Here is a 12387-nt window from a genome sequence, read left to right on the forward strand (position 1 = left end):
GGGGAGTGTTTGCTGATAGTCATCATTCACTCACTCCCCTCTCAACCTTCCTCCCTGACCTCTCCATCTCCCAATCTTAGAGAATGTATATATAAAGCTTTATACTCACAAAAAACAAAAAAAATAAAGAGCAAGAGCAATTAGCAAACGAGTGTGCACAATAAAAGTCAAAACATTGACCAGACCTACACATTCACATCCGGTACACTGAATCAGAAACCTATGTCATCAAACACCTTTGATCCTCATCACTCGAGTGATGGAGGGTAGGTAAGATTAGTACGATAGGAGTGTTTCTGTTTTAAAGTTGAGAGATTAGCAAAGTTCCTTTTTCCCACTGATGTGCCTCCTAGAGGTATTCTTTGTGTTTCCTAGTGTGTACAGGAACGTGTTGCTGTTGTAAGGATTTGGACCTTCATGGAATCTTTCTCTCGTTCACACTTCAAATCAAGCACGACCATCGACACAAACAAGTGTTTCTTGTCTATTAGCATTGCCCCTTATCTTTTTGCATCCATGTTTGTCTGCTTTGATTGTGATTGGTAGCATAATATTCAGCGCCTTTGCTTAGTACCAAACATTAAATTCAATGTAATTTTTTGTCATAATCACTTGTCTAGATTTAAAAATCAAGCAATCCGACTAAGCTAGTTTGACCAAGTTAGGTGTTACAGATCTTCTCTTAATACCATGGGGAATGCCTTCCTAATAATCAATGGTTACTTAGGTTCTTAATCCGATTTAGGCAGCATTGTGTGAAATGTACTAGGGCTTTCTAGTGGGCTTAGTCCCTATTGACCTTTAGCTTAAGTATTATAAAGGAAGTTTACTAGTGTGATGAGCCTTGGGAGGTATAACAGTGTCATATGACCCCCCAAAGTTACAAAATTAAAATGTTGAAAATGAACAAACAAAAAATCAAAGTGCCACAATGTAAAATCTTAAGCTGGAAGAGAAATCTCAGCTTGATTTGGTACTTCACTCACATGTATCGCCTATGGTACTAGAGCCCTAGAGGTTCCCAATGTGGGCGCTTTTCCTTGAAAAGCAAAAAACCCAAGGCATACAAAATAAGCACACACATCAAAAGTGAATCAATGAGAAAAGACTTTTGGGGGGTCAAAGAAAAGATAATCAGTCAGGCGATGATTTCATGAGAAATTCCTTTTATCGTAGCTTAACTACAAGGTCTCCTAGGTATAGCCTCTAGTATGCCCTCGAACATGAAATACTTGGCTCTCGCGATTAAACAACTTAATTGACCAGAGAAAATTAAGAAGCTTACCCATGGTATTAATAGTCGATCTCTAGTGCCTTTCGATCGTTAAATTAGCGACCCCAGACTTGTTTAATTTTTTACCTTTACAACTATTTATGCGTTTGATGATATTGCAATTTAATGTTTATTGCTGACAAATGGATTAAAATTTTGTTACCAATCAAATTGTCTGCCTACAACTGCATATGATTTTTAATTGCTTATGAGAATGCAATTACTGTGCCAATGTTGTTTGATTTTGCAGTGACTGAAGAAGGCTAAGGACATTCATCTCAAATGATCTTCCACCTCGATGAACGAGCTTCAACTGAATAGCTTCCGAGGACGGAATCTACATCAAGAAGGGGGGCATGTTAACCCTCACGGCTCACGGACACCCTATCACCTACAACGGACGTTGTATTATTTACTTGGTAGAGTCAAGTACCGGGCTTGTTGGTCCAATAGGAAAAGGGTAAGAGTGATCGCCAATGAGAGGCGCACTCTAACTGGAACATTCAAGGGATTAGTTGGCTAAGCATGGGCACCCAAGTGTGAATGGAGCGAGCTCATATAAAAGTCAACTAAACCTAAAATTCACTTATTCTCTCATTTGTGCAATTGAAGAGTGCTCTTGCTCCATCTCCATCTTCTTCTTCTTCATCTCCTTGTGTGTGTGTGTGTGTGTATGCGTGAGAGAGAGAGAGAGAAGAGAGAGAGAGAGAGAGAGAGAGAGAGAGAGTGCGATCGAGCATTGCGACGGCACGATGGCGGCGAGGTGGTTGAGCACGGCGTAGCGGCATCTCCCTCTTCTTCGTGGCAAGGAATCCTCCACGAAGCAAGCGTAGAGCGGTGAGTGACACACCATCATCATCTTTGAGCTTACTAGTTTAGGCTTGTTGTGTGCTTGGAGCCATTTGTGGCTCGCACACGGTGAATCGGCAAGTTCCTTGCATTGACACGTGCGACAGACGCGCACATAAGCCCTTACGAGTTTAAGACGTTAAAAAACGCAACACACTTAAAGTGTGTAAGTGCTAAAATAATGGCCAAAACATAACTCATGTCAAGACTCTTGCTTTTCCATTATAATCGATGGGTACTCAACTGGATAGAATTGTTCGATCTTGAAATCAATCACGGTTGGACTACAAACAGGTGGCTCGTAATCATGCCAAAATAGGTGGTAATAGATGGCTCTTAGCCCTTCTTGTTGGCTCATGGCCCTTCCTGTTACCGTATTGACATAGAAAGATTTCAATAAAATCATGCCTAGTTGCACCTGTGTAATGGAATTTGCCTATTCAATTTGAGAGTAGCGGAATTTAATGAGAGTACTTTCAAGAAATGATTTTGTGAGCATAGCGGGTAGACATAATTGAAGATAGCAACATAATTATAGCAATTAGTTAACTTGGCATGGACAATACTTTTGCAAGAGAGAGAATTTAGAGAACATGACAACAGTTGAGGACCGGATTTATGTGGAGCCGGTCCCCCCTCCAATAGGCATTTGTATTATGATTTCTCCCATAAAGAGAGACTTGTTACAATACATTCTTTGTGTTCCTTGTGACCTAGGTGAAGCAATGAAGATGGAAAGCTTCATGCATCACCATCATAGCATAACCTAAACTTGAAGAAAGCTTTAACTATACCAAGCCTCAGTCCCAAGACCTCAAACACCTTCGAAGGTGGAGAGAGCTAGCAGGGAATGAGGGTAGGGAAGAGGAAGAAGAAACATTTCATACGAGAAAGAGCTAGTTCCTCACTTATCATAACTCTTGTGCTAGCATACATAATAGCATAGTAATGAAGAAGAAATAGATGGCAAGCTCAAGCATTGAAGCATGGCTCTTGGATGGATTTGCACTCCATAGCCAAGAGTGTTGGTGTAGGCTCTCAACCTCTACTTGCTTGGAGAAGGAGAGGGAGCTCTTGCCTTTGCATAGTACACAATGAGAGTGCTTGTGAGTGTGTGTGGGTGAGTATACCCCCTAAGCACCCCCCTAGCTTGCTTGGGTCGACCCCCCCTTGTAGCTCATGCTTGAAGCTCATTGGACCCCTCCAGGCCTAGCCAATCACAAGCAGGAGCCATTACAAGCAACAGGGATAGCCTTGGGACAAGTGTCCCCCTTTCCCCTTTGAGAGAGAGGACTTGATAAATGCAAAAACAATTAGATAATTCAAGTAATTTATCATTGGACCCCTTTGAAGCCTAGCCAATAGGCTTCAAGCAACACATGAAGGTAACATGGGTAGGGACCTGACATGTGTCCTTGCTGCCTCTTCAAGTTGGGGCTTCCCTTGTGAGTGTGAGTGTGTGTTCTCTCTCTAATCCCTAGGAAAAGGGCTCGCCCCCCCTCTTGTAGGGATGCTTTTGACTTTAGGAGCTCAAGCACCTTAGTCATCAAGCATGACAAAGCACTTGGACTAGGGGGTATTCCCACAAGCATCTCAGGCAAGCATGTCAAGGCACCTCAAGCACCTTAATCAAGCGGCAAGTCAAGCACCTCAAGCAGGTCAAGCACCTCGAGCTTGGGCTAGGTTCCCACCTCAAGCTTAGCCCTAGCTTACCTAAGGTCAAAGGACTTTTACACACATTATTGGAGGTCTTCAATGAAGCTAACCCTAAGGTCTTATGCTCCATTGGTTAGCCTTGCTCTTGATAGACCATCTCCCATTTGGGCCCCTTTACTATTGGCCCCGTGTTGAGATAGATCTATAAGCACATATCTATATCTTAACACTTGGTCCCGTTTATTCTCCCACATTAAGTGATCAATTTAATGAGAAAATCATTTGGGTTGGTTAGATATTAGATTTTATGACAACCTGAAAGCCGCATAGAAGTTGGGAAGAGAGAGAGAGAGAGAGAGAGAGAGAGAGAGAGAGAGAGAGAGAGAGAGAGAGAGAGAGAGAATTTTGGGCTGAGGAAAACCTCTTATTTAAATGTGTTGTATGCCCCTTGCATATGATCCCGTGCATACCATGTCTGTGTCTTAGCTTATCCTATAAGTGTACAACTACACCCCTCGTAGAGAGAGGCTTAGCTAGTGTGATAGAGGAAGCATATACAATGATGGAGTATCATACGTCCATCATACTAGTATGCCATGCATACATATCAAAAGGTAGAATAATAAGTCTCTGGCTTCAATGACAGTCTCAACCATGTGAGCCCCTAGTATATGAGCCTTGCACAATTACATTTGCATGGATACATCACATTGCAACGTTGCAGATCTGTGAGCTTATATCCACGTAGTGCTAAAGATGTGTGCCATTATTGTTGATAAAAAATCAATCAATAATATCTTTGCACATAAGATAAGCCTTGCTTCGCATGAAATTTGGCAAAACACTTTGCTTGTACAACAATTGTGTATGTAGAGAGATCTTTTGCAAAGTGAAAAGTAAAAAATAAAGAAAACAAGCATAACTTGATATTTACTAACCTTGTCGCCCCATTGTGGCCAGGTGTTTGGTAAATCTCTTGAACGTGGTGCATAGCCATATGTACTCCTCGAACGAGGTAGCGCATTTATCATATACACCCTCGTGGGATGTAAAAATCTGCAAACATCGTGGCAAGTTTTCCGAAGTTCATATGCTACGAGCATAGTCCAAACTATGGAAACCACGATGCCAAATACCAAAAGGAAAGCCTTGCTTCACATAAGTACTCATGGAGGTCTGGTGTGCATAGCTAACAGAAGTCGACCGTGTCGAACATTCACAGAAAATTGACCTTGTCGAATTGAACAAAAAAATTACTTGCAAGTGATGTACCTCGTACCTGCTTGGCTTGCTTATTGTATTCCTGAAGATTTTGTAGACGAAGTCGTGCTCTCATGGTATCTTAGAAAACTCGTTAGGTCACACATGCCGACAATGAATGGATCATATCCGCGTCTGAGTGCATCATGGACAGACAACTCTCCTAGAAGAAAAGCTCTAACAACTTGTTGAACAACTTCTTGGAATTGTAGTTAATGGTCGGCCTTGCCGAGTACCTGTGCCTCCTTCAACAAGGCTAGCAATAGGCTGTGCCGATCACCAAGCGATTCTCCAGCACTACCATGCCTTGACCTTTGCCAGGCATGGGAAGGAACAATGTTTTTAAATGAGATCATTTCTCACTCAAGCCTTGCTTGACGTTTTACGTGCTCGTGCCGACTAGCCTTGCTGTCGTAATAATACATCTATTGTTTGTGAAGAGATGTCCTACTTACTAATGTCGAAGGCCTTGCCTGATACAAATCTACAGCAAGACGTACTATGTTTGAAACAAAAATGAAGTACCTCATAGAGAGTTCCACTTCCGGAAGCGTAGAAGGTTGCCTCCCTTGTTTTCTATCATTTACTTCGGCCATCGGTGAAATGCACCTTGCATGACGTGCATGCATAATGTGATTGCATGTTGAATCCCGGCTTCAACCAATGCATTCCTTGGTCATCTTGAAGCTTGCAACGAAGATGGAAAAATTTGTAGACTCAAACTGTAACGGCACCTTGCCAAATCTTCCATGCCACCCATTGAGCCGTGTACGGCCTCTGCAAACCGCCCATGGTAACCAACCAACCTGCAAAGACTTGCTGTTGCAGGTAACGGCCCTTAAATTGGGATTGCCCAAAGTAAGGGCGCCCTCTTGAACAATGAAAGAGAAAACCAGGAAAACGACTATGGCAGTCGTATGTAGGATGTTGTCTCGCCCCAAGTGCTTTGTAGAGAGCTCGAGAGCCGGCTGTGCAGAAATGAGCCACGCTGCTATGCTCCGCGCGCTCCCAACGAGCTCATCCTCGCCCGATTCCATGCCGAGTGCGTCTCCTCTTGGTGCATGCAAGGACAAGTTCCCGTGATCCTCGTTGGTCGATTTCGCATTGTATAACCGAGGGACCATGCCCACAACGCCCTTGCTTTCATGTCAACCTCGACCTCGACGTGCTTTTGAAAAATTGAGCATGCATGGCATGAAAGCACGCTCTTCCTCCTCCTTCCAGGCGTGAGAGAGAGAGAGAGAGAGAGAGAGAGAGAGAGAGAGAGAGAGAGAGAGAGAGAGAGAGAGAGAGATGCACAAAGCCATGCAAGGCCATCTTTCCCCCCTCCTCCATAGGTCCCCTCCCCTGAGCTCTGATACCAGTGTAAAGCCCGGGGAACTGCCTAAGCTGAATTCACCGCCCAACCTCCCTTATATAGCCCCTGGCTACTGAATCCCCCATTCCACACTGGCAGCCGACCACTTACTGGCCCACGTCCGTGACCTCCCCTCGATATGCCCTTGGCATGACAAGATACACCATGGAATTTGTGCAGGACAAAAAGCCATCAAAGCTCTATAGATATCATTGCTTGAAGTAAGGGTTAAGTCCTATGCACGGCTTGGTGAATTTTGATGATTGAAATATATGACTCGCAAGGGACAAAGCAATGACCATGCACGACATCAAGCAAAGCACGTCAACAAAGGATTGGCCATAAGGTTAGAGATTTCATGATTTTCTATTTGTTATTACATGCTATATAAGTTTATTTTGCACAGGAAGTTGCCAATAGATTTTCGACAAAATCATGAACTCTTGTGAGAAGGGGTCAAGGGATATTGATGCCAAGGCTATTTATGCACTCTTCATGCACGATGTTTACCAAGTCACTTCGAAAGTTTGAGGTACGCTATTAGCATACGGACTTGGGGGGTTTTGACAATGTACGCTACAATGCCATGTCAACATGAACTAAGCCTAGAGGCTTACAAGGTACATCGGAAGGGCTAAAGATATATCAAAATCCATGGCTATGAGCTGGGTTCAAAGTAAGACACTTTTTAAGCCACGCCTATGAGCCGAATAGAAATCTTAGAAACTCGAGCCAGAAGGGCTCTAGAAGGGAATTTAAGTGTCAACACCATGCAAAGAGCAAGGCTTTGTATATAGGAGTTGGTACTTGCTCCTACATTACGAGGACTTCAACATCTATCCGAAATTCATTCTCAAGGGAGCATTTGCTTCTAGCTTCTATGCAACCTGGTAAAGGACGATCGACAAGGTTTATGAATTTAAAGTTTTTAGTGCTTTTAATGCGTTTCTAACCTTTCATTTGGAAAGAATCATCAGTTGCACAGTAAGGTGCTTTGTAGGCCACCAAGAGAAGCACGACTTCTACCCCGTGCCCATACCCTATTTATTGAGTTAGGATCTACAAAAAGGTACCATGGACTAGGGGAGTTGGCAATATTGAGATAGTCGTTCATATTTTATGTCTGCTGACAAGGTCCAATCATACTTGAATGTACCCATGCCATTATATCCACATGCTTATCCTTCTATTCTTTATGCATTGCATGCATGGCGTGCCATTTGGTGGACTTCATTCCACTAATGAAGGCTTTTTTAAGCTTTCGCTAAACCGAAGTACACTCTGTCAATGCTAGTTTGATGATCAACAAGGTCGGTTCTACTTAAGATAGGCTCTTTGCACACTGTGCATGCACTAAACAACACGTGGAAAAGTTTATCTCACTTCAACTAGACTTTGCAGTCTATGGATTGTTTCTCACTATATGCAAGGCATTACGACATGCCCATCACTATGCCATTTATGACATTCATTAGTGTTAAAGTGAGTTGCTTTGATCATGGAGCTTCATTTGTATACATGTTACAATGTTTGGGCACGACCCACTTAACAAACATAGCGTCTTGGTTGGATCTACTTGCAAAATAGCTTCCAAGTTACTAGCTTTGCCTTGGCTACGAGCTCAGCGACTGCGCGCTAGTATTTTAACAATGATAGATCCCAACTCCAGCGTAATCAAGTTAAGAACTTTATCCAAGATCCACAAGAGGGTAAGACTCTCTCTAGTTTCTTCTACTCATTTTATCAACTTTTGCATCTTGTTTGAGCTGTTCTATAATGTCAAGGACATTCTTTAAGCCGCACATGTCTACACTCCGTGTGCTACACATGTTAAAGATATGATTTCTTTTGCGATTGACATGCATGGCCTGGCTATTAAAAAATTTGTTCATGTGATAACATAACTCTTCTAGGAGAGCTTACTACTTAGGGCCGAGTCACACTCAACACTAGTAGGGATAAGCAGCGATCCAATTCTCCATTAATAGAAAGCTTCTTCACTTCTCGTAGTCTACAAGCGCCATACTATCCCCTTCAATTTTGAAGATATTACCCTATATTTCAGTAAGTGATTGATGCAAGTGAATCTCCTCATCTCTCTTAGCCCTTCCTACTCTCTGCGGAGTGCCACCATGTTCTTCTTTCTTCCCACATACCCCTATTAGCCCTGGTGCGACTCCGCTCTTAGTCTCTCCTTTCAATGGAAAGATAAGTTGTGAATAAGATTCCAAGTTGAGGGTGTCTACAGAAGCAAGTAGCCGGCTTGGAGGCGGGGCTACACCGGCCAGCAGCCAGCCACCCAACGGCCACAGAACGTGAATGCCAGCTCAGCCTAGGCCCCCGTGCAGTGGGTCTTCACCTGCTGGCTGGACCTATCTGCTCAAGACATTTTAACGTCGTAGGAGCAATCCCAGGAGAGAGAGGAGAAATGGCAGGAGAGGAAGAGGAGGAGGTGATGGTGGAGCTGAGCTCGTTTAAACTGCCCCTTTGCCCTGTTGTGGACGCGTCGGAGGACATTTTACTGTTGTGGGCTCTTGGAAGGCCCCATCTCACCTTGCCAAACGCCTTCGTCTGCCAGGCTTCTCAATCCCTTCGTTTTGATGCTTGCGGTCACACTCTCACCATTTGGCAAGCTCCCTCTGCATTCGTACGTGTGTGCTGCTTTTCACTTAGAAGTTACTCACTGGTTTCTTGGAAGTCCGCATGCTTCATGTCGACAAACTGAATGTCGAGGTTGTATTACACTAACTAGTTATTGTGCACAACAACACATAAAGACTCTTGTGCTTTATAACGAGAAATGTTGTCGTACAAAGTGGATGTGGTGGTTGTACGCTTGCACATAATTGCATCACGATATTACATTGCACAAACTGGTTGTTGAGAATGCCCTTGTGTGTGTGCACACATGAAACCCAAATACACACATGCTCCTAACTGATTTCTGAGATGACAACGTGTGCACACGACACCCAAATAGACACGCACTTTAGTCCATGGGTGCGGAAGGTGATAAGAGAGAGAAAGCGACAGAAAGAGAACAACAAATAGAGGAAACACAAGAGCATAAGGCATGCTACCTAAGGTGACCATAGAGGTGGGGGCACAATACAGAGACGATATGGAGAGAGGGCGCATGGGGGACTGCCTATAAACTTGCAGATAGCAAGGTCGGCCAATCATTTTCTAGCCCCACATAGAGCAAGAGGAAAAAATGCCCAAAGAAGGGTGCTCACAAAATAATTGGTCACAGAGATGGGCACTAGACCAAAAAGGTCCGGCTGGCAAAATTGGCCCAGCCCAAACAATAATGCAATCTACCAAAACAATGCAAGGGTGGCCAGCCTGGGTGAACACTAGCCAATACAAGTATGCCCTAAGCCTAGATGAAGCTGGAGAGTGGTGTAACCCTTCACACCCCCTCTTCGTATCAGGTGCTGAACAAATCGGTGAAGATCTGAGGCCTTGAACGAAGATGTTTGCTGCGAAGCAACTGTTTGGAGAACTCTAGCACAAATCTTCTTTGATAGGACTTGACATTTGCAGGATTATCGGCACTCCTACAACATTTGAGTCTATGACAAGAGTTGTCTCTACACATGGTTCGGGCCATCCGTCTTGGAGCGGTACACACCCTTAGCAACGGAGGAGTATAACACTTCCCTACACTGCCCATCAAGGCATCTACTTGGAGGTTACTTGGTCGGCCACTGCTTCGAAGAAAAGAGGAAGCAACCGCAATATATCATGGGCTGGCAGCCTATCCATAAAAACACCAGGAAGGTCAGACTGAGAAGTTTGCATTGCAAAACTCGATTGTGCATTGTAAAGTTGTTGATAGATTCCATGGACCACCATTGTAAGGTGTCCTTTCAGTAGGTAGAGTGTCCTCGAGGCAGAGGGAGTGTTATAAGCTTGGAGTGTCAGGTGCAGCGGAATTGAAATGGTTGACAAGATCTAGCAGTGCCATGTGAAAGGTCAACACAAAAGCAAGATCCCGTACAAGAGTGCCATGTTAGCAGTTTTTTACGCAAGTGTGTGTGTGTGAGTGTGCCTGCATTATCTTAGGGTTTTAGGCTCCTCGGCCGGTTCTTGCAAGTTGTTGGGGCTTAGGGTTAGGATTATTGATTCTAACACATTAATGATTTTGGGCCACTTGGTAGGACTTCATAAGTTGGAATTTCTTCTGTTTCTCCTTCTTCTTCTAGGCTTTAGGCCTCTTGGCCGGTTTTTGCAAAACTCAATCAGGTTAGTCAAAGACGCGAAGGTCACCCAGATGTTCTTAGTGCCACGAAGAGGATCACATATGCAAATATCACATAGAGAAATTGATTATAGAACAGAGGATTTCGGCTTTGACCAAGAGATTGGCATGAACCATCTTTCTAGGGAAAGTGAGTCTAGGGCGGGCCAAATGAATGCATTCATCCGATGCGTCTATGACCGCGACGCAAAAACCCTAACCCTAAAACCCGTCACATACCGCCTTTCAAAATCAAAGCAATTGTCTTCGATTGCAGAATACAAGAAAATGTTCACACTTCTAACATTCGTACAACTTAAAATCTCACAGTTGATCATTCAGTCATGCATTCCTATGTCATGATGAAAGCTAGCTATAGACACTTCTAACATTCGTACAACTTAAAATCTCACAATCGACATTCAGTCATACATTCCTGCGTCACGATGGCCATGCACACATAAAAGCTAGCTGGAGACACCTCGGGTGCATGTGAGAATCGATCTTATGACCAGTTTCTTAGCCAATGCCTGTAACAGGTCATTGGGTCTTGCTTGTGGTGTCGATCACACACCCAAGATCATAGTCTTAGCCAATGCCTATAAAAGGTCATTGAATCTTACTTGTGGTGTCATGCACACACCCAAGATCAAATCTTAATCTTAGTCATAATCATAATCTTTGTTAATCATAAATTTGTACAAATTTCCAATTTATAGTTCTTTCCATCCATTTGTGATTCTTAGCTTATCGTCGCTCCTTGAGTAGCTGGTCTGAAATCCAACGACGACTCTTTGTTCCCGCGCTTCAATTGGATCGTTCGTTCCCTTGCGTTGAACCGGGCGTGATAATTGTGGAACCAAGGCATGCCCAATAAATAAGCACATCTTCCCAAATCCATAATGTAGAATTCAATTGTATCTGCAAAGTTTGAACTTAAAGTCGAAGTGATCCAATCAGTGGTGTCGATGATGTGCAAGTCCCGTTACCCATTTGTGCTTCAATCCGTGTCCCCTTGGCATATTCCTCAATGCCTAATCTTGCAGCTAATTCTGGGGAGATAAAATTTTGCATGGAGTCGAATCAAAGAGGATCCGGGCATCTTGATCTCTAAGTTTTCCCCTACCTTTGCATGGTTCATTGGATGTGTCGACGGTAGGAACACCTATCAAATTAGAAATCAATTCAATTGAGCGTCAGGGTTTCTTGTTTTCTGTGTTTTCATATGGGAGTGGTCTTTTGTTTGGCCGCGAAGACCAAATCTGTAACACCTTCCTTTTAATCTTGCAGCTAATTCTGGGGAGAGAAAATTTTGCATGGAGTCGAATCAAAGAGGATAAGGGCATCTTGATCTCCAACTTTTCCCCTAGCTTTGCATGGTTCATTGGATGTGTTGATGGTAGGAACACCTATCAAATTAGAAATCAATTCAATTGAGGGTCAGGGTTTCTTGTTTTCTGTGTTTTCATATGGGAGTGGTCTTTTGTTTGGCTGTGAAGACCACATTTGTAACACCTTCCTTATGATCATTATTGTGCAATCTCTTTAGAAGTGAGCCGTTCAGTAGAAGTGTTGGAGATTGTACTAGTTCATAGTTGTGGGGTGTCTTGAGTGAGTGGAGGATCGTGAACTTGGGTTTCTCTTATGGGAAGGAGTAGTATTGTTAGTAAATACTAGTTCTTTTGTAAGGTGGAGTGGAAGTGAATGTTGAACTTTGCTCAAGATGAACTCAAATACACTTGCATGTAC

At 43.4% G+C, this 12387-nt stretch overlaps 2 protein-coding genes across 2 annotated transcripts in view; one reads left to right on the forward strand and one right to left on the reverse strand.

The window, feature by feature from the left end:
* Positions 1-5694: 5694 nt before the first annotated feature.
* LOC147433302 (uncharacterized) lies at positions 5695-6162 on the reverse strand. The gene has a single exon (XM_086491741.1). It carries the CDS (start codon positions 6160-6162, stop codon positions 5695-5697), a length of 468 nt encoding a protein of 155 aa, XP_086347867.1.
* A 2416-nt stretch (positions 6163-8578) lies between these two features.
* The window catches only part of LOC147433303 (uncharacterized), a 117735-nt gene continuing 113926 nt past the window's right edge, over positions 8579-12387 (forward strand). Inside the window, exon 1 of the mRNA XM_086491742.1 lies at positions 8579-9042. Coding sequence (XP_086347868.1) covers positions 8824-9042 — 219 coding nt within the window. The 5' untranslated portion in view covers positions 8579-8823. The remainder of the gene's footprint in view (positions 9043-12387) is intronic.

The sequence above is a fragment of the Adiantum capillus-veneris genome, chromosome 20 (genome assembly GCF_014529385.1).
Source record: "Adiantum capillus-veneris isolate H3 chromosome 20, ASM1452938v2, whole genome shotgun sequence".
Classification (NCBI taxonomy): Eukaryota; Viridiplantae; Streptophyta; class Polypodiopsida; order Polypodiales; family Pteridaceae; genus Adiantum; species Adiantum capillus-veneris.

Coding starts and splice junctions, on each gene's coding strand:
- LOC147433302 (XM_086491741.1), bottom strand. CDS start 6,162: ATGGTCCCTCGGTTATACAATGCGAAATCGACCAACGAGGATCACGGG.